Source organism: Bactrocera tryoni, unplaced genomic scaffold (genome assembly GCF_016617805.1).
Source record: "Bactrocera tryoni isolate S06 unplaced genomic scaffold, CSIRO_BtryS06_freeze2 scaffold_541, whole genome shotgun sequence".
In the NCBI taxonomy this organism is placed as follows: Eukaryota; Metazoa; Arthropoda; class Insecta; order Diptera; family Tephritidae; genus Bactrocera; species Bactrocera tryoni.
This window is the reverse complement of record NW_024396226.1, coordinates 23,391-46,259: the sequence shown is the minus strand read 5'-3', so window position 1 is coordinate 46,259 and position 22,869 is coordinate 23,391. Positions and strand designations below refer to the sequence as shown.

General features: G+C 38.5%; 1 protein-coding gene across 5 annotated transcripts in view; it reads right to left on the bottom strand.

The window, feature by feature from the left end:
- Positions 1–6,994: 6,994 nt before the first annotated feature.
- LOC120781300 (43 kDa receptor-associated protein of the synapse homolog) overlaps positions 6,995–22,869 on the bottom strand; it is a 28,226-nt gene continuing 12,351 nt past the window's right edge. For all 5 annotated transcript variants that reach the window (XM_040113498.1, XM_040113499.1, XM_040113501.1 and 2 more), the window contains exons 2-9: positions 19,970–20,023; positions 16,115–16,197; positions 15,896–16,062; positions 15,164–15,826; positions 14,996–15,094; positions 14,744–14,935; positions 14,481–14,680; positions 6,995–9,612 (exon numbers count right to left, since the gene is read on the bottom strand). In XM_040113498.1, coding sequence (XP_039969432.1) covers positions 9,177–9,612; positions 14,481–14,680; positions 14,744–14,935; positions 14,996–15,094; positions 15,164–15,826; positions 15,896–16,062; positions 16,115–16,197; positions 19,970–20,007 — 1,878 coding nt within the window. In that variant the 5' untranslated portion in view covers positions 20,008–20,023 and the 3' untranslated portion in view covers positions 6,995–9,176. The remainder of the gene's footprint in view (positions 9,613–14,480; positions 14,681–14,743; positions 14,936–14,995; positions 15,095–15,163; positions 15,827–15,895; positions 16,063–16,114; positions 16,198–19,969; positions 20,024–22,869) is intronic.

The following is a 22,869-nucleotide window of genomic DNA, read 5'->3' as shown; positions in this document are numbered from 1 at the left end:
GACCTCATCCATAATGATGTCCTGGAGCGCGGTAAGTTCCTCCGATCCAAGCAACCGCGCCGGGTAGTCTTGAGGAAGTACAGCCATGCGGATGACTTTAACAGTATCCGCATATCTGCGCCTCCCTCCTCCTCCCGGTGTGGAGCTGGTACGGATGGTTGACTTCCGGCTTCCCTGGTGCTGCCACCCTTCATTCTTTTGGAACTGGGGGGCTCCTGCGGCGTGAGCTGGCCGCTTTTCCGCTTCGCAGTTTGGGCGTAGGTGTCCTTGGGCGCTGCCCTTCCGTCACCACGCCTTGCGGTCCTAGTTGTGCTGACCGGGCCTTGGTTTCTAGTGCCGCTGCCTTGCGTGCGAGCTGACACGGCCCTGTTGCGCTTCTTTGCTGGGGATGCATTGCTCCCTTCCTTCCGTCCTCTTACTGAAGCTTCCGCCTCCTCGGGAGTCTTCCCATCCCGGAGATAACGCAGGTACCACTTCATGCTGGCACCACTCATACCCTTCCTGTGCGGGTCGTCACACCCGCCGGGCTTTCCAGCTGCTGGGAGAGGGCGTTGCCCACCTCTTCTGCGCCTTCTCCTCCTGCTACGAGCGCCATCGGTCTCTGCCCGATGCGACTCCCCGAGTCTGACCCGCTAGGCCTACTTAGGGGTCTTGGCGGCGCTCGTAGCTGCTGCGGCGGCTGAGGACACTCTCGCCAGGCGAGCGCCGCTGCATGAGGGCACGTCGTCGTCGTCATCTCTCGCGTGCTCCTCAAACAACGCCCGCTCCTCCGGCGAGAGAGCGTCAAGGAAGCTAAACTTCCGCTTAGCTCCTGACCCTCTTTACCAACGCTGCTTGCCTGCTCTTTGTCCGTGGTCGTTGTCCTGGGTCGTTGCCTTGTAGTTGGGTTGTTTGTTGTTGTTGTTGTGGTTGTGTTGTGCTGATTCATCTTGTTCTTACGACCCTTGGCTCAGCATGGTGAGCTGTCGGGTCTACTACTATAATGGGGAACTAGGAGGTCCGCCACGCCAGAGCCCCTTGACGCGGTAAGGCCACAGTTACTCCCCAATTCGGCCCGGTGTTGGGGAGGCTCCGTTCGAATACAGCCGAATTTACCTCCTGGCTGCAAATCATCCAATGGGCACGGGAGTCGCATAACACCCTGGATTAGGAGGTGGTAGCTCTTGGTTGACGCACGCATGCGGTACCCGACATCCTGCCTGAGCAGTGCCCTTCGGCACCATTCACACCGGCTGGGGGATACCGAGTATGCCTTGCGCCTAAGCCCCTGCACCGCGGCAAGGTGCCTACCATTCGCAGAGGCTCTAAGTCATTCCCGAGTATATCTATCAAGATGTTCTGAGAATTTTCCATCAATTTGGAAGTTTTCCGAAACTGATGGAAAGAAAGCCCAGATAGAGCAATATCTGATGGCACCACTTGCGTTTCTGTAGTAATATATGTAATAGCGTTTTTAAAACTTTTTAGATTCAGCAGTTTATGATTTTTTACCCCTGCTCAAGCTTCGTACTCATTTCTGAATAGCATCGAACTGATTTTTCTAAAAGTAATAACAAATTGGATGGAGTCATGTGTAGAAGTTCACGCAAGTGAGGAAAGTTTTCTGATCGCCATTCACTTGGGAATGGCCAGAAACGATTCTTTTACGCATGGCTCAAGCAGCTCACTACTTCCGGTCTTTGACCAAGTATCTTCTGGGTAGCCTAAGAACATCCGTTCGAAGGCGAGCTAATGTGAGAAGGCGAAACATCCCCTGCATAGGGTTGTGCGTTGGGTTTGGGACCCGCCACGTAAAAAACACCCCCAATGAAAATGAAAACACAGCCTCGGATGAGAGACCCTCCTTTTGATGACGACCATGGCAAACGAAATAAGGACTACGATTTGAGGGCATGCACCTGGAATGTCCGGACCCTTAATTGGGAAGGTGCCGCTGCCCAGCTCGTTGATGTCCTCGTAAAAATAAAGGCTGACATCACCGCCATCCAAGAAATGCGATGGACGGGACAAGGACAGACACGAGTAGGTCCTTGTGACATTTACTACAGTGGCCATATAAAGGAGCGCAAGTTTGGTGTTGGATTCGTGGTGGGAGAGAGACTCCGTCGCCGAGTACTATCATTCACTCCGGTGAATGAGCGTCTAGCCCCAATCCGCATCAAGGCGAGGTTCTTCAACATATCGCTGATTTGCGCCCACGCCTCGACGGAAGAGAAGGACGATGTGACCAAAGATGCCTTCTATGAGCGCTTGGAGCTCACTTATGAGAGCTGCCCCCGCCACGATGTCAAAATCGTGCTTGGCAACTTTAACGCCAGGGTGAGCGGGTGAGCAAAGAAAGTATCTTTGGCACTACGGTCGGTAAATTCAGCCTCCACGACGAAACATCCCCAAATGGGTTAAGGCTGATTGAATTCGCCGGGGCCCGTAATATGGTTATCTGTGGTACTAGATTCCAGCACAAGAAGATACATCAAGCTACCGGGCTGTCTCCGGATCGAAAAGCCACCAACCAGATCGATCATGTTGTGATAGACGGAAAACACGTCTCCAGTGTTCTAGACGTGCGTACGCTCCGAGGTCCAAACATCGACTTGGACCACTATCTTGTTGCAGCCAAGATTCGCACCCGCCTCTGTGCAGCAAAAACTCGGCTTGCACTCCTGCTCTCTGAGAGCACTCGTCAACAACTCGGTATAAGGGGACTGTCATTTCAAACTCCTTACGTACAGCTGCAACCGAAACCATTGGTTTTCGGAAAGTGCAAAAGAACAGTTGGTACGACGAGGAGGGCGGTCTCGTAGCGGAGAGAAAACAGGCTGCCTACCTCGCAACGTTACGATCGACCACAACACGTGCGGGATGGGATAGATACCGAGAGTTGAAAAGGGAAGCGAGACGCATTTGTAGACAGAAAAAGAAAGAGGCTGAAATACGTGAGTACGAAGAGCTTGATAAGCTGGCCGACAGGGGTAATGCTCGAAAATTCTACGAAAATAGGTTTCAAGACCGGAGCATACTCTTGTAGAACCCCCAAAGGTGATCTATTGACCGATGCCCAGAGCATACTTAAATTATGGAGGGAACACTTCTCCAGCATGCTGAATGGCAGTGAACGCACAACACCAGGAGAAGGAGAACACGATTCCCCAATCGATGACGATGGAGCAGACGCTCCATTACCCGACCATGAAGAAGTTCGAATAGCAATTGCCCGCCTCAAGAACAACAAAGCGGCTGGGTCCGACGGACTCCCGGCCGAGCTATTCAAACACGGCGGCGAAGAACTAATAGGGAGCATGCATCAGCTTCTTTGTAAAATATGGTCGGACGAAAGCATGCCCAACGATTGGAATTTAAGTGTGCTATGCCCAATCCATAAAAAAGGGACCCCACAATCTGCGCCAACTACCGTGGGATCAGCCTCCTCAACATCGCATATAAGGTTCTATCGAGCGTATTGTGTGAAAGATTAAAGCCCACCGTCAACAAACTGATTGGACCTTATCAGTGTGGCTTCAGACCTGGAAAATAAACAACCAACCTGATATTCACTATACTAAGAAGCTGCCTTTATGCCGCGATATCTGAATTTGGTATCCCCGCAAAACTAATACGGCAGTGCAAACTGACGTTGAGCAACACGAAAAGCTCCGTCAGGATCGGGAAAGACCTCTCCGAGCCGTTCGATACCAAACGAGGTTTCAGACAAGGCGACTCCCTATCTTGCGACTTCTTCAACCTGCTTCTGGAGAAAATAGTTTGAGCTGCAGAACTAAATAGAGAAGGTACCATCTTCTATAAGAGTGTACAGCTGCTGGCGTATGCCGATGATATTGATATCATCGGCCTTAACACCCGCGCCGTTAGTTCTGCTTTCTCCAGGCTGGACAAGGAAGCACAGAAAATGGGTTTGGCAGTGAACGAGGGCAAAACGAAATATCTCCTGTCATCAAACAAACAGTCGTCGCACTCGCGACTTGGCTCTCACGTCACTGTTGACAGTCATAACTTTGAAGTTGTAGATAGTTTCGTCTATTTAGGAACCAGTATTAACACCACCAACAATGTCAGCCTGGAAATCCAACGCAGGATTGCTCTTGCCAACAGGTGCTACTTCGGACTGAGTAGGCAATTGAAAAGTAAAGTCCTCCCTCGACGAACAAAAGCTAAACTCTATAAGTCACTCATAATTCCCGTCCTGCTATATGGTGCAGAGGCTTGGGCTATGACAGCAACCGATGAGTCGACGTTACGAGTTTTCGAGAGAAAAATTCTGCGAAAGATTTATGGTCCTTTGCGCATTGGCCACGGCGAATATCGCATTCGATGGAACGATGAGCTGTACGAGATATACGACAACATTAACATAGTTCAGCGAATTAAAAGGCAGCGGCTACGCTGGCTAGGTCATGTTGTCCGAATGGATGAAAACACTGCAGCTCTAAAAGTATTAGACGCAGTACCCGCCGGGGGAGGTAGAGGAAGAGGAAGACCTCCACTCCCTTGGAAGGACCAAGTGGAGAAGGACCTGGCTTCGCTTGGAATATCCAACTGGCGCCACGTAGCGAAAAGAAGAAAGGGCTAGCGCGCTGTTGTTAACTCGGCTATAATCGCGTAAGCGGTGTCTACGCCAATTAAGAAGAAGAAGAATAACAAATTGCCAATGCAGATAATGGTAAACCATATAAGGAAAATTTATCAGGAGACTCTTATAATTAAGTTATTTCAAAATTATATTTTTCAAACTTCAACTCCTTCTTACTCTATTGCATTTGCTTTCGTTTACCACATTACACAACTGTTATATAATATGTGTATAATGGAAGTAATGTGACAAAGTAAAAAGAAATTCGATATTACAATCGACTTATTCGGAAAGCCATGTTTCCTCGACAGAAAAGAAATCATGTAGAAGCTAGTTCGTATTGCACTTAAAGGGGGATCCTGCTTTAGAGGCTTAAAAAAATCGATTTCTTTGAGGACTTTTTTGGGAGGGAAAGAAATGATTGACTAAAGCGAAATTTCCAAGGTTTATAGTTACATATTTAAACATTGTTCACAAATTTTTTGGATACGAAATCTTTGATATTCTGCCTTTGGGAAGCAATTGTCCGATGCATCTCGCATGTGCATTTGTCGGACGGCGGGCAGGATGCAGGTCGCAATTTTTAACGGAAACAATCAATTCAAAGAGATTCATATTTTCTAATAATTTATCTAGTTAAACTAAAAAAATTTCAAAAAAAAAGTGTCAAATTTTACAAATTTTTTAAAAACTGAAAAAAAGTAGTTTTTGACCAAAAAAATTTTACTTTATGTTGTGTAAAACATGGTCAAACTTGACTTCTTAGTTTTTTTAATTTAAATAGAAGATAATGTAATGCCAAAGATAATAAACTTTGCCCCAATTTCATACGACGTTTAGTTTTTTTTCTATCCTGCCCGCCAATTAAGGAAAATCGTTAAAATGAAAAACCGAGAAATCGCGCGTCAAAGTTTTCGCTTTCTGCCCAAGCGCTAATTTATCTGCTAGACGCTCGCTCATTATTTCCCATCTAGCTTCGAAAATATTTCGAGTTCCCATCTATAACTTTGGGGACATATCCTTAGATTATTTTTAAAGAGATTTAAGTAAAAAAATCAATTTTTTGAGGCATCTAAAGCAAGCTCCCCCCTTAAGCATCAAACATTAATTTGAAGTGCCCTCGCAGTTCTGCATGTTGTCCAGAGTGAGAAAACGAGCTCAAATTTCGCCGAATATTTAATGGAGGATATGACTCACTTGAAATTTTGAGAGCAATTATCTCAGGCTCCTATAATCAGCGGTCTACAATACGGGATCATAAACGACTACGAATCGGCTTCGTAGCAAACCTAATACACCCTGTTCATTGTATAAAAATATTGCATATAAATTCAACTTGCACTGTTCAAAGAAACCAAATGGATTAAAAGCAAACTCACAATTATCAAAAAAAAATAATAATCTCAAAATTTAAATTACATATCTCAGGGCTTTACCGAAATTTTGAGTAAAAAACAGCATTAATCCACATGTTCGGAATTAAAGGGTTATAGTCCGATTTCGACTATTTCTTGATTTAGCATACGTTAGAGCAATTTCTGTGAGCGTGGTAGTACCCTGCTTGCGCCCATCTGCAATACAAAGCACCCCATTTTTGCAAGGAACACAAGTCAAAGTTTCATCATGATAAGAGACAAGGGGTCACTCTTACGTAAAGTTGTTCAGAATGATTAATAGAACAGTTCCCGCATACGCGCTTTTTGGTTTTGTGGCTCGCTGTTAATCAACTCGGTCTAATAATATACTAGTACTATATAACCGTATAACTATATCTATCTCAACTAGTTTTAAGTGTAACAAATAACCGTGTGGTGAACGAAACTACTGTGTAGTAATATGTTGCGAAGGTATAAAAAATACATATACTATATAGTATAACAACTTCCATGAGTTTACATTTTAGAAAGCACTAGGAATGCTCCTAAATCAATATTAGATAGAAAACATATTTTCTTTAAAGATATTAAATTTATTCTAATATTCAGAAAAGTTTATTTTAAAGTAACTTTAATATAATTTCTTTTAATTTTAATAAATTTTCTTGAAGTATTAGCTAATGATTTTTAATGCTGCTACTACGAAATAACAGGTAGATTAAATAAAAAAAAGGTATAAACCGGCTACCACAGTCATCACTCCATCATAAAGTAGAGTTTTCAGTGAAGAAACAATTTTAGGAGAGAATTTCTGATTGAAAACTTGGATTCATTTTCGATATTAAATCAAAATAAAGTGAAAAAATAAATATTTTAAATTAAATCAAATTTTAGTTCTGGTATGAAAACTTTATTATTTGTGAAGGGTTTTACACCTTAGCTGGAGCTAAAGTTAATGTTTTTTACCGATATTTTTTGTGCATGGCACTGGTTCGATTTTCCCATCTGCAATAAATAAAAACATTCAACATCCAATCCATAGTTGGAAGAGGCGTAATGACCATTTTTAATTCCGTTTTTTTTGTGTTGGGGATTGTATATTAATAATCATTAAAACAAAGTTTTGTAGGCAAATCAATGATATGTAGCTCATAAATTGGTTAGATTGGATTACTTTAGGTAAATATTTTCATTCAATTTCTTCGTCAACTGTTTTTTCTTAAGTTCGATAAATAGGTAACTTATTTAATATTCTGTTATTAATATTTTAAGGTACTAGTCGCTTAACATTACTTAATATTTATTTAGCCTTAAATCATTAAAACTATTCATAGAGTTAAAATTAATGTACATTTTACTAACTATAGTTGAGTAGTTTGCCTAAGACAGACATTAAAGGAAGCACACAAAATACTAACTTCAAAAGAAAGGGAGAGAGAAAGAGTTAATAAGAAAACAATTATACATATGAATTACATTGACCACTTTCAAGAAAAGGAAATATTTGAAAACAGAAAATAGAAGGGAATATCAGTTAATTTAAACTCAATGACACCAGAATTGAAATTCCATAATTTTAATATGCAATAATATTTATTCATCCATACGGGATTCCTTGCTTTAGTTCTGCTAGTTCCAGCGTTTTTAATGCGGACCTAAAAAGATGCGAACACTCACTTATATAATAACTTCTTCTGTGTTTTTATTTAACTTATAGGATTATTATTCTTGCTTTTACATTAAACAGCTGATTATCGTATGGCAATAGACTCTATTAAAAAATGCAAGCTAGCAATTTGAGGTGCCCGTGATATCAGCCTTAGAGTTGAGAGCGAGAAAGCACGAAAGTAAAGACACCCCCTGAGACCTATGTAACCGTTCAATAAGAATATTTTTTATTATTTAGTAAAACAAACAATTCTATGCTTTTTAGTTGATTTTATATATGTTACGTGCATGTTTTTCATTACAAAAAATTCATTCACAATAATACAGAACTTCGTGCAGAGCACATTTGGTTTAGCGGCACCACAATGCGCGATGCTAATTTCATCTCGACAACGACTGAACTATAAGGCGTAATGTTTTGAACAAAAAGATGACTGCACCACAGCGAAATTTTCTTGTATGCAAATGTCGTCTTGAAGCCAGACTCTTGAACATTTGGAAGAGGCCAGCGACATATCAAAAAGCTGATGTACACAACCTCGTTGTTGCTGTACTAAAACCGTTCACTTGAATGACATTTAAATATTTTGATCATAGTGGAATTTTGTGTGCAAAAGATATATAAATTATAATAATTTGTTATAAAAATGATATATCAGAGCAGTTTCTGTATTCTGCCGGTAAAGTAACTTTAGACTAGACTACAGCTGCCCATTGTCGTCGGCAAAATCAAAAGAACTTAAGTATTTTAATATTTGACAGATGCTGCCTAGGCGACGGCCTTGCACAATTGTGCCAGCGATAAAGACTCGCCTTTGGCAGGTGACTGATCGGGTAGGTTTAGACGTTTCGCAATTAGAACGATTGGAACGACCAGATTGAAATTCTACCGAAAATATATATTAAGCTCAAGTCCCTTTATCTTGTATTGAAAGTTCAAAAGTCAGTTGTTTTAATGTACCATAAAGTCATAATAAATTGTTTCTCTGTAAACTAAACGAATATATAATAATTTTTATCGTAATAAATATTGGGTGTTTTAGTTAGAACTCTCCAAAATTGTTATTTTTTCCGATATGGCTACAATGGAAAATGTCTGACTCTGGAATAAGTTGGGCACCCCTTTATCTCTGATTGTGATATGAAATGCTCACCATTTATTCATACGATCAAGAATGATATACGTACTCGTACTATCTTTCTATTTTTTATTCTTTGTTTAAAATACAAATAAAAGGACTCTTACTCTCTCACTTTCTTCTTTAATCTTTCATTACATCATTCTTTTTTCTATGACTACTAGTAGGAACATTGTTTTGAATTACATTTTGCACGAATCTTCAATTTTTTAATATGGATCCCTTTTTTAATAACATTGACTGTAAATTTTTAAAAGACTTCTATGCAACTTAGGTGCCTATGAGCACGTATACTTATGTTATGGTATCTTGAGCTATTTTTACAATCTGTTGCGTCTGTTTGTTGCTTTTTTAATATTTCATTATTTCTATATTATTTTGGTCATAACAATATCGCAATCATTTCTAAACCGACGACGTGGCATTTCGAGCGCTATCTATAGTTAAACTAGAAGCACGCAAACTTAGGGATGCCAAAGATAAATTACTTCGGTACAAAGGTTTTGGTGACGAAGTTGTGGTCAATAGCAAAGAGGTGCTGTCAACATTTGGCCCAGCACTGGTCAAGCCGTTACAGATGATCGTCTTTTCATTGGAATTACGTATGATTCTACCGTTCGCTGTACAAAGTGGCGCCATAATGTCGACCGTATCGATTGCCAGTAAAGCATCGGCAGCAGCGTCATTGATATTTAAGGTGTCGGTGGGTTCACTACCACCACCAGGACCACAACTGCTTTCATTACCACAAAGATGAAGTCGTGAGCTCAATAATTTATTACATGCTGGACAAGCACGAGAGGGACCCTTTTCTCGCCGTCGCAAAAGATCATGAGCGCAACTATACGTATATAAAGGAAATAAATATATGTATATGGTATGTTACGTAACAGTGGCAGAAAATAAAATTACACTTTCCATTTAACTACACATATAACAAACCAGCTATATATTTTTTTCATGTAACACAAATCGGAAAAAACTCGTAATAATAAATTCTTTGAATAACATGTCCTGTCTGTTTAAAGAATTTAATAAAAATTATATTTAAAATATATATTTGGCAAATGTTTTTTTAAACTAAGTCTTAATAAATTATTAATTATATTAAATGAGAAACATTGTGCGCAATCTCGTTAAGGTACCTGGTTCCAATATAAACGAAATTATCTACGGCTTTTGGTATTGCTCAACGTCAGTTTACGCTTGATAGAAACTTATGTGTGATGTTGAGGAGGCTTATCCCACCGTGGTTGGCGCAGATTGTGGGGTCTCCTTTTTTCTGGATTTTAGTATGATATGGGCATCAGTCGCTAGATCACCTCTGGGGATTCTAAAAGAGGATGTTTCGATATTGAAACTTTCTGTTAGTCGCCGTATCTTTTCGTAGAATTTTCGAGCATTGCCCCTATCCTCTCTTTTTTTAGGTCTGCAGTGCGTCTCTCTTCAACTCTCGGTATCTATCCTATCCCGGTCAATCCTATTGTGGTCAATTGTAACATTGCGAGGTAGGAAATCTGTTTTCTCTCCACTACGACACGACAATCCTCATCGTACCAGCTGTCCTCTTGCCTTTTCCTAAAACCAATGGTTTCGTTTGCAGCTGTACGTAAGGAATTTGGAATGCCTTCCCTCAGTTCTCATATACCGAGTTTCTAATGAGTGCTCTCAGAGAACAGTAGTGCAAGTCAAGTAGAAAAAAAGATGGATGTCTGTTCTGATTGCAGCTTCTCGACTTCGAACGTTCCTTGTGTTTTTTGATCGCGCATAGAGGCGGGCGCGTATCTTGGCTTCAACGAGATAATGGACCTCGAAGAGTACGCACATCTAAAACACTAGAGACGTGTCTTCCGTGTCACAATATGATCGATCTGGTTGATGGCTTTTCGATCCGGAGACAGTCAGGTAACTTGATGAATTCTTCTATGCTGGAAACTAGTACAACAGATAACCATATTTCGGACCTCGGCGAAGTCGATTAACCTCAACATATTTGGGGATCTTTCATCATGGAGGTTGAAATTACTGACTATTGTGCAAATATACCTTCTTTGCCCATTCTGGCGTTACCGTCACCAGGCATGATTTTGACATCCAAGCGCTCATTTAAAACATCTTTGGTTACATCGTCCGTCTCTTCCGTCGGTGCGTGGGTGCAAATCAGTGATGTGTTGAAAAACTTCGCCTTGATGCTGCGACGGAGTCTGTCCCTCACCTTCATCCTCCTTGTTTCATGCTTTTCGACTATACAGAGGATACTTTGTTAAAAACCGGAAGTCGTGAGCTGCATGAGTCATGTGTAAATGAATCATTTCTGGCCACTCCCAAGTGAATGGCGCTCAGAGAACTTTCCTCACTTGCGTTAACTTCTACTCATGACTCCATCCTCCCTATTTAGTCTACATATTCGGTACCTAGGGTCTTGAACAATTTTTTGTCATAAAGTGGCATACACTAAAGGCATTATTCGTGTAAAGTTTAATCCCATTGTATTAATTGTGTTGTAATTATGAAGTAAAAGAATCAATTGGAATTTAAAATTGTGTTATCGTGTGGCACCGCCAACCTTTTGGTGAAATCCTATATCTCGGAACCCCACAAACCGAATTCGACTCAATTTAGTACGTGACATTGTGTGAAAATGGGCGAAATCGGACTACAACCACACCTACTTCCCATAAAACACAATTTAAAGTTCCATTTGAATATGTCACTTTCCAGCACACAAATCAAGAAGTAATTAATACAGCGGAATAAAATTTTGCAGCTTGGCACTTTTCGACCAAAAATTGTTTAAATCCAACCAAAACTTTTCAAGACTCTAGGTACCAAATATGTGAACCCCAGTATCCATAGTTGGCGTTTGACCGAAAATATCTTGTGATATGTACTATAACTGAAATTAAGTGATAAACCTTCTCTTATAATAATATGTCTGTATGTCAAAAATTGATTGAATCGAACCAATACTTCCTTTAGCCACCGTACACTTAATACAAAGATTTACGAACATCCGGCTACCTTTACTCTATATGATTGGCTTTACACTTTAAAGTATTTCCCAAGTTTTGATTCTTGCAAGTTGCGAGAGTATCAAATGCACTTGAACAAAATTTTGAACACTGTTATTTAATATAAGCATTCTTATATAAAATAAACTATGTAGTTCAAAAAGAAACTGGTATTGGGATAGCATACTGATACACATAGCATTCCAATTCAAGCCAATGGTACTACTAATTCTAATAGTTTCTTAATTCTATTTTCAGACCCGGATTTTTTGCTTAATGAAGTTATGAAAATAATCAAATTAAGTTCTTGTGAACTTAACATCTCTAAAGTTGGGGAATTTTACTGAATAACTACGGATGTATTCAGAAATAACCATATATACAGATATGGCATTGCCAGCCTTAACGTCGCCAAAGATTACTTTCAGCGTTGTCAGCAAATGTAAGAAAGCTTTAAGGTTACTGAAAATTCAACTCCATAATTTGGGTTCCCGGTCACAGGAACAGTTTTGGCAACGAACAGCAGTTGGCCAAGTCAGAAGCTTAGACGAATCTGTGTGAGACAGAATGCCCTATAACAATATTTGCCGCAGCTGCAAACTGAAAAGGAATAAGGAAACGGTTCTATACTTTCTCTGTGAATGCCCAGCTCTATCACAAACCTGACATAGAACATACACTATCAGATACCAAACTAGGAATGCCTATCTACAGAAAGCATCAAAGAGATAACTATTTTTATTGAGGGTAACAAATAGATTAAACGCAACGACGAAACAAGCTAGCAAGACCTAAAAGTATGGTATAGGTGTATAAAAATGGCACTTTAAACGCAAATTGAGCCCGGAAGGATTGCATTCCTACCTGACTACCTAAAGGCAGGCAATGAAAAAGTCCGAAAGTAATGCCGCTTCTATGCATTATTGGGTGGCATTATAATTCCAGACTATTTTTCGCTTCAATTGAAAGGCATTAAGTAATGTTTTTCCTGGTGTCAATATAAGTAGCTTGATCACTAGTAGCTCACATAATGTGTACGTAATGGCTAAATATTTTATTTTTATGCTCTTGCAATCAGTTGCTACAGATTATTATAGTTTTGTTCACCTATTGAGATATCTCGATGAAACTTGGCACGTAGGTTCTTCGAGTTCGTAGATGAGCGAAATCGGTCTAAACACTAAATTAATTAATTAATAATATAAAGCTGTCCTGTGTGTAAAAATTTTTGAAAAAGTGGGCGTGGCCACGCCCTCTAAAATATTTAATGTACATATCTCCTAAACCACTAAAGCTACAACAACTAAATTTGCTACGCTCGAATATTATAAGAACTCCTACCAACAGATGAATGCCCATATAACGGTACCGTTCAAAACTACTAAAAGCGCAATATAATCATAGCTATTTACGCCAGAGACATTAAATTTTACCTCCGAGATCGATGAGAGGACTTTATGAGAGCTGGTATGAAAATTGACAATGGGCGTGACCCCGTCCACTTTTTGGTGAAATCCCATATCTCGGAACCCGACCGACCGTTTTCGACTAAATTTAGTACGTATCATTTTTGTTACAATGTGAAAATAGGCAAAATTGGACCACGCCTAATTCTCATAAAAGACACTTTAAAATTCCATTTGATTCTTTCACTTTACAGTACATAAATTAAGAAATAAGTAATATAATGTAATAAACTTTTGACCAAATCCAATCAAAATTGTTCAAGACCCTAGGTACCGAATACGTGGATTCCAATATCTATAATTGACTTTTGATCGAAAATATTAGTCAATGTGTGAGGTATATAATTGAAATTCAGGGATAATTCTTTTCTGACAATGGTATGTTTGTATGCCAGAAATTGGTCGAATCGGGGCAATACTTCCCTGAGTCCCCATGTACCTAATATAAAGATTTTCGAACTTACAGGCGACTTTATGCTGGATATATCAGCCTATATTTGAGTTATCTGAATGAAAATTACAGAACATGTTTTGCGCATAACATAACAATGTATTATTGTGCCTAAACAATCAATTGGGCGAAAATGTGACCTACCCCCCATATAACCAATATCAGGATTTTCGAACATCCGGTTTTTCTAACAAATTTTATAAGAGTTATACGAGTATACATAGAGTTCATGTACAAGGTGTGTTCCAAAGTACGAAGACTTGGCGAAGAAAATATAACCTATCGGCCATAAAAACTAATAATAGAAATACAAGGTAATATCTCTCCGAAATGACAAGTAATTTTGAACCAAGCTAATTTCTGGTGCAAATAATTATTTTACAAAATAATACTTTTGAAAGTCAATGCAATTACAATTTCTTAAAAAGCATATATATATGTGACCTGGTCTACGAAAAGGGAGCTAACGTGCGAAAACTAGTTTTCTGGGAAAAGCTGTTAAAAATAATCGTCAGTTTCTCGTTATCTCATTAATTGTTCTCCTTTTTTTTGACACCTAAGCCCCCTTTCCGTAGACCAGGTCACATATATATGTATATGTATACTATTAGTTTGTCAAAAAAGTCTTGCGGTATTTTCTCTAGTTGACGCTAAAAGCATTCAATAAAAATACCCCAAGACTTTTTTGACGACCCACTATATATATATATTTATATACTCTTGCATATATATATATATTTATATATGAACTTATATATATATAAGCGAATTAATTACTAACCGTGCATGTAAGATATGAGCACATGGTAGTGCTTCTATTGAGTTCGGCTCTAAGCCAAAAGTATCACCGCATGCACCACAAAACAACCCAAGCGCTGCATCTGTTTGACCCGCCAGCCGCAAATGTGTACTGTACTGTTCTTCATCGCCTAAAGCACGATAGATAAGTGCAAGACGACTCCGTATTCTACGCACCAAAAGCTGTCCAGATGCATAGAATTATAATAAAAAAGCAATGGATAATTTCAGAAAAATTAAAAGTACCTTGGAGCCAATGGAGCTTGCGACCTCTAGCAAACGCGTATTAAATTCTAGTGGCCGGCAATTACAAATTTTTTGCTGTATCCGCAATGATTCTAAACAGCGCGCTGCCCCATCCATTGCTTCCATTTGTGCCATGCGATCGCCTAGTGCAGCTGAAGTTCCCATAGCTTGTTCGTATTGCCGAAAAGCGCGCTTGAAAGTCAACTTTTGTAGAAAATTTATAAATGGCATATAAACTAAATATAAACTCACATCCATGTCCACTTTCTTGCGATATATATCACCCATTATTCGTAAGCTTCGCGTATACGTTGCTTGATCCCCAGAAATCAACGCAAGGCGAGTGGCTTCCTGAAGTAGAATGAAGTAAATCGTAATAACTATCATAAATTGACAGGATCCTTGCCAAAATATACACACCATACAATAGTCATGCGCGTCACCCAGATCGCCTTGTTTACGGAGAGCAGCCGCCATCCGCAACAATGCAGCGCGATGATGTGACGAATTGAGATCGCCTAGCTGTAATGAACGCGATAAATCATAAGCTTTAGATGCATAGGTTGCGCTCTTATCATTATCCTGCAGACGACCGAACAGCTCAGACAGCGTCACATATACCTGCAACTCAAGCGATGGATCACTTATAGAAGTGGCTATCTTATGAGCCCCTTGTAACCCTTCAAGTGCACGCGAAAATCCTCCCATCTCCAAATAAACGCGTGCCACTGTCAAATGCACAAGCCCTCCAGTTCGACATTGGGTCCCACATTCGTTATACAGTGAATGGCGTGCATAGCTGAGAGCACGTTCCAGACCTCCGAGGCGCTCGTGTGCTCTCGCCAAGTTTAGATAAGTTTCCGCACGCATTGTAGGTGAATCCAACTCTTCAGATATTCCTAATTGCCGATGTCCAAATTCTATCGCTTCACGATATTTACCCCAATCCATATGGGCCTGATAAAGATAACCAAGTAATTGAAAACAATCTTCACGGCGATCAGTCGTTTTTAAAGCGCTTCGCCAAATGCGTACCGCAGCATTTTGATTATGTTGTTCATAAAGGCGCAAACCTCGTTCAATCTACGAATGTTGTAATTTTTTATAATAAAGCATGATTTTTGTTTTTGCAAATATTATGTCTTTGTTTACTTTTCGTCGTGCCATATACTGTTTTAAACTACGTTGACAAACTAAAAAACAATTTATAATTGAATTATGAGAGGCAGATATTCCATGCCGCGCCCAAAGCGATGTGACATCGGGGCTGGACCCACAACCAGCTAGTCGTGAATAGCTTTCATCTAATTGACTCAGATCTATAAAGTAGTTTCATTGAGTTAGCTTATATTATGTCCTGCCTTTACTTACCATTAGAGTTTTCCAATAAGTAGCGTGAACCATCCGGCGATGCAAGCAAATGTGTTGCTGATAAATTATGGCTGTGTGGTATACTAATCAAGAAGATTCATTTAATTACATTTGATCGAAATATAAGAAGCCATAATTAAATATGGTTGAAAAAAGAGAACTACGTGCGATAGAAAAGAAACTACCAGAGTCGTAAATAATTAAATGAATACATATTGGGATAATTAAAGAAAATAAGTATATACATATGTGAACATCGTGGATTTTGCAAATATATTTTTTGAACTGGCGACCACTGTAGCTCGAAAACCGCTCTATAGATTTCAATGAAGTTTATAGAGTGTTCTTAGAACATGTAAAGATTTTTGTTTAACTGGGGCCGTACTTTGTTAATTATTCTATATTAATAAAACCATTTTTTTTGTTCTATTGACTTCAGATGTATCTTCAAGGATTAATGTTTTTTCCAAGATGAAAAGAAAGAATAACGGCTCTACACAAACTCATTTTCGAAACAAAAGCAGATGCACAGAAATTGAACTACATAGTAAACAGTTTGAGAGCTGAAGATTTGTCGTCAATCTGTAACTTATTAGGTTTGACATGTAGTGCAAGTAATTTGAAACTGAACATATGTCAAGATTTGTGAAACGCAACGTTGCTATGCGTAGTGGCGGAGAACGACGATGACAAAAGTGTCGACGAAGATGCCGAAGACAACGATGATGATGGTGATATTATGCGCAGCTTTGATGACGTTGGCGCAGGTACAGAAGAGGGTAATAAACATAAAAATCGTTTTTCGAAGCGCGTTTCTCAATGAACTTTGGTGGCAAAGAAGATTCTAAAAGTGTTCCTAATGCAAAAAATTTGGCCATATTTCAAAAGATTGCCCACAAGAAGAAAATAAAAATGTCGTTTGTGTGCCAAAAACAGTATTATGAAAAAAGAAGTGTTTTTTTGTAAACAAAAGTATTATTGATAATATTTTCAAGTCGCTACAAGAACCTGTGTTAAAAAAGTCACAAATTCGTCTAATAGGTTTTGGTGAACGTAAGCCTTGCAATAATATAAAACCAATTGGTGAACTCAGCCATGATACAAGCATTGACAATCAAATTTAAGATTTAAATTAGTTAGTATTGCCTTCAATATTGATAAGTATTGGCGTGGTGATCGGCGAAGATTTTTGCTTGTAAGCAGATATTTGTACAAATAAATCAAGATGGACTTTCTATTCGAAAAATTCCTTTTGACAAATTTTAAGACGTGTTTGCTTTGATGAAAGTGGACCCAGTAGTAGATAAATTTTATACCGATGAAAAATAGTGTGGAAGCGAAACAAAAAGTCCGTAATATGGTGTGTGAATTTAAACCGAACAAGTGCAAATCAACAAATGTGCAAACTAATTTTATTCTACTTGATGAATCTCCAATATTGTTTACACCACGTAGACTGCTATTAACACAAATAAGTATTGTTGACGGTCAAATTGATCAGTGGTTGAAAGACGGTATAAGTGATAGTTCAAATTGATTTTAGTAGTCCAGTGATTTTAAGATTGTCAGCAGAATATAGACAATTAAACAATGTCATTATAAAAGATCGATTTCAATTACCCTTAATAGAAGGCCAGCTGGACCGATTGAAAAATGCAAAAAGATTTAAAAAATGGAATTTTCCATGCCCCTGTGTCTGAATTTATCCGCAAATACACGTCATTCGTTACATATGGCGGGCAGTACCAGTTTTTGAAAGTTCCTTTTGGTTTGTCGAACTCTTCCGGTGTTTTCCAAAGATGTCTAAATGCAATTTTCCAACATTTTATGCGTAGGGGAATACATAGATGACATATTAAAACCAGCTTTGAATGAAAATGATGCTGTGCGTAATTTAGAAGAAGTGTTGAATCAATGTAAAGACTTCAGACTTGCAAATAATTGGAAAAAATGGAAATTAACAAAAAAGGAGTAGAAATTCCGAGTCACGTCATTGGAAATCAAGAAATGTCACCATCTACAAACAAAATCGAAGCTTTAGTTAAGTACCCATTGCTGAAAGTTTAAAACAATAACAAAGTTTTCTGGGTTTAGCCAGAAATAATGACACCATTTAAGAGCAAAATCGAAGATTTAGTTAAATACCCATTGCCGACCATTTGCGTTAATTTCCAACCCATTATTTGATCTGACTAAACATGGTAAGAAGTACCAAATGAATCGCTACAAAAAAACTGTATTTAATTTACTCAAGAAAATTCTGAAAGCGGTGTTATATGTTGTTATGTTATATGCAAATGTTCCGAGGTGACAACCAATTACATCCTAAATATTACATGAGCAAAATGACTTCTGATGCCGAACTTCCAGTTACAAATTAGAGATATTCGCTGTAATAGGAGCGTTGAGAATTATTCGCATGCAGAGAGAAGTAATTCGGCGCGCTCACGAAAAGGCACTTTGTAGTTAAAAACGCGAAAGATGGAATTTGTCGAAAATTTCGTATTACATAGCTTGATGAAGAAATAAAAATGAATACCGGCAATTGTGTAGCATGCATTGTATAGAAAGTTGGGTAAAAAATAAGGTGAATTGCATCCGCTTCATAAATGGCGAATCCTCTTTGCAAGTATCATGTAAATTCTCTTGTACCACTACAGTCAACCAATAAGCTTTATAAACTACATTCGCCGCAACTGATTCGTTGAAATTAGCAGAATATTAAGCATGTTAAAATCACCACTGGCTTGCCCCATTCCAATGGTCAAATAGACCGACTGAACGCGGTTCTTATTAGTGTTTTAACAAAACTGGGCAAGAATAATACGACGAAGTGGTACAAATTCACAAACAGAGTTCAACAAGTGATAAGTTTCACATACAACAGAAGTATGGACATGACACCTTTTGAATTTCGGGCTTATCGAAGAAGAAGTAATTTTAGAACTCCTAAAAAGAAACCAAAAGCTAATCAATATTCAGTAAACGATTTACTCTCCGTGAAGAAAACACGTTTGGTAGGTGGTCTCTTTTAAAGCCAAAGTATTTGGGTGCATATCAAATTACTAAAGTTGGCGTAGCCGAAGGTCCGAATCAAACGACGACTAGTGCAGAATTTACAAAACCATGGTCAAATTTTCATAATGAAAACGACGGCGTCTTCCAGGTCGAAAACAATGAATGATGGCCGAGTTGTGCGGATTGAGCAACACGGAAAGCATTTTTCGCAAGAAGCTTCGAACAAAAGACTCGGAACCAGAAAATGCCAACGAGAGTTGATGACTTGACCACAGAACGCCGTACGCACGTGACGACGTTGATTATGAGCGATGATTTTACCAAGACAAACTGTTTATTTTGTTTATTTTAGTTAAAAAAAAAAATGATTTCATTAATAAAATCCTTGTACGTTGTAAAATGTTTTAAAATAACAGTAAGCCGCAATATCAGTATTTCATTTTTAAAACGAAGTTAATATACATATGGGTACAAGCCCCACATTATTAGATATTTTTGCTAAATCAATCGAAAACTAATTTTTGTTTATATAAAATGATATAATATACTGAATAATGTCTGTGACTACACCTAACTCCTTTATGAACTTAATGCAATATTATTTAAGCCTATGTAAATTTATATACATTTTTGCCATGTTATACTTGCCTAACTTTCTGCATATTTTACTGAATTATAATCTTCAGAAAGGTAAAAGACATCTAAAAAAATTAAACCCTGCGCTTTAACTTTTTCCCCCAAATTTAGTTGCAATTAATATACGATTCTAATACCGAGCCTTAAAAAGTTTCACTTCAAAAATCATTAACGGTCACAAAAAATTCGAAGAATGCTTACCTGAGAAGATCCTTTGAAGATATGCTCTCCCATGACATGATTATACGGTGTTTACTAAAAAAATAACAATACTTTGTTATATTTTTTAACAAGAAAAACAATAAATATGAAATTATAAAAAAAAAGGTGCGTGGAGTCCCTACGCGCGGATGAAGTTATACTTCTTAGTGATATTCCAAGAAATGCTTGTCATTTTGTATGAAAGAAAACTAGAAAACTTAAATTCACATTTTATAAATTAATTATAATATATTATCTCCCCGATCATGCCTTTGCCAACAAGTCGTCTTTTCGCAACGATGGCAAAAGCTAAAAATAATAAATTACACAACTTTCTGGTGCTTCTCGAAAAAATCTGCGTCGATATGTATTCACGATCATACGTATACATACATACATATTTACGCATGTTTGTAGGCGAAGCTGCTACAGCGGCAAGAGGTGACAATCGTCGGCCATTATTTTTCTTATGCCATAGAACTTTTATTGCAACGAATATGGAGTTGAGAATTCGCAGAAATGAGAGACAAAGGAAAGAAAAAGCAGTATAACTTCAATAATGAACAAGCATACAAACATACATATGCGCAGCAGCAGCAAGGAAAGAGGTAACAATCGGCGATCCATTGTATATTTCTTTCATGCATAACCAAACCATAATTAGGACAACACAATGCAAGTGTCAATGGTGGTCTAGGTGGTAAGCGCTTGGAAAGTTACGACGAGCACGTAGGTGTGAAGGTTCGAATCCCAACAGAATCGATTTTTTTTAATTGAATATGTCACCAACCAAAAGTTGAAACATTGTTCTACAAAAACAACAACAGCATAAGCATGGCAACATTGCGTTGTTGGTAGAAACGAACAAACGATCGCCGATTGTCGTCACCGCTTCGCTTGCTGCTCGAACATCTTCGCAGACAAGGTTGCGTAGATTCATATTGAGCAAGGTTGCATAACCTGAATCTGAGCAAGGTTGTGTAGATTTATATTGAGCAAGGTTGCGCAACCTGAATCTATCGCAACCTTTTCCGAACTCGTATAAGAAGTATAACTTCAAAAACTCCTCTTTATAGATGAAATCTAATATCTAATTGGCGAAAATTCGTTATTAACTTTTAAAACTCTTCCCCCATCTAATCCTCAAGCTATAAACCTACTAAAATAATATCATATCAAAAAATCAACAGCCATCAACGAATTAATGTAATTATAACAAAAATTTATAATGTTTCTTCTAATAAGTTGAACACAGATTCAAGTAACGTTGATTTATCCTTCTTTCCATGTTTTCTTTGCCCAGTTATAAATGGGTCCGACCGTAAAATTAGTGTGTTCAATATGTCTGTGTTTGTTGCAATGCGTGACATTTTGCGGCTGTGATATAGTCTACATTTTTTAATTCGCTTATTATTCGACTCGGCAGCTTCCTCCGAAAGCTCTCCAATTGATACGAGTGCATGCTCAATCACAGAAGATCCATGAACTAACACCTTATGGACTGTAGCTGGCAAATAGTACCATGGATACTCCTTTATCAATTCCTTAGCAGTATCGATGGCATATTCATTAAACATGTCCAAATTTATTTTGTACCCCGAGGGGATAGCTTGGAGTATAGTGGCACAACGATGGATAAGATTCTCATTAAGCCCTGCAATTTCAGAAGCTAATTTGGGATTTGAGAAAAATTTTCTAGCCACATTTCCATCGTTAGAAGATCCTCTACCTTCGTCTCTGGGCTTGTCTACTATTATTCCCATTTTTTCCCAAAACGCCGATTGAATTTGATGCTTTTGGTCTAAAACTGTTAACTTTTGCTCCGGACCTCTAGCTTGCCACATTTTGATAACAGACTTATAGGAAAGATGTAGAAAGTATTCAAAGAAACGTATTTTCGCATGAAGTGGGGATAAACCGAATTCGAAATATTCTCTGTTCACGTCTTTCTTCAAACATTTATCCAAGTTATTCATCTCTTTTGGAATTGCTCCACATATAAAACATTTTGTAGAGGATGACTCACTTAAAGCGTTGCACACTTTTTCGTCTACCATAGTCAGTTGTAAATTATGCTCAACAATTATGTTTTTATTATGAATCAAAAATTCTGTCGGTTTAAGTTGATGTATTTTTTCCCTGAAGTATTTTTCCTCTTCGATTGACAGTTCAGTAGTCTCCTTTTTGAACTGAAAACGAACTGGCCTGCAGTAACGTGTCGATGAAGGCCGCGGATTCTTCCAAATTATTGAATGGGTACTTTTTGAAATTAGTTGGAGAGGTACGTATGAGGTGACAAATAGGCTCTTGTCCTCTGAATCGTAACTTGAAAAACTTTGTTTGTACTGACCCGTATTTCCATCAAAACCCCACTTTCCAATTAACGTTAGGTTTTCAATCGATTCATCTGTGATTGATTTAACTACATCTTCTTGAAGCTCCAATATGCTCGATGCTGTATTATCCAGTAAACTTTGCAACTCAATTTCAGCATGAGATTCATCAACTGATATATTTTTAGGGTATCTCTTTTTTTTTGCATTTACTATGGTGTGGTAGCTTGGAAATAAGTCGAAGGATATTTTACTATTAACGAAATTCCTTATAAGCAGATATTGACTTTTGGACATTGCGGTCTCCATTATTAGGGAAATTACTTCAGTGGGATCTGCTTGCATTGTCGGATGTTGCTGATTTTCATTGCGCAAAGCAGAAACAGCGGACTCATCCATTTCAATCAGCCGAGCTTTCGCTTTGTTCTAGATGAAGACTCCGCAAAATCAACCTTTCGACGACCACGATGAGGACTTTCCGCTATATGCTGAGATGAATTTTTGGTCGACTTAAGGACAATTGACTCCATTACATTTAGCCAATCATATTGATATTGTACAATTTAC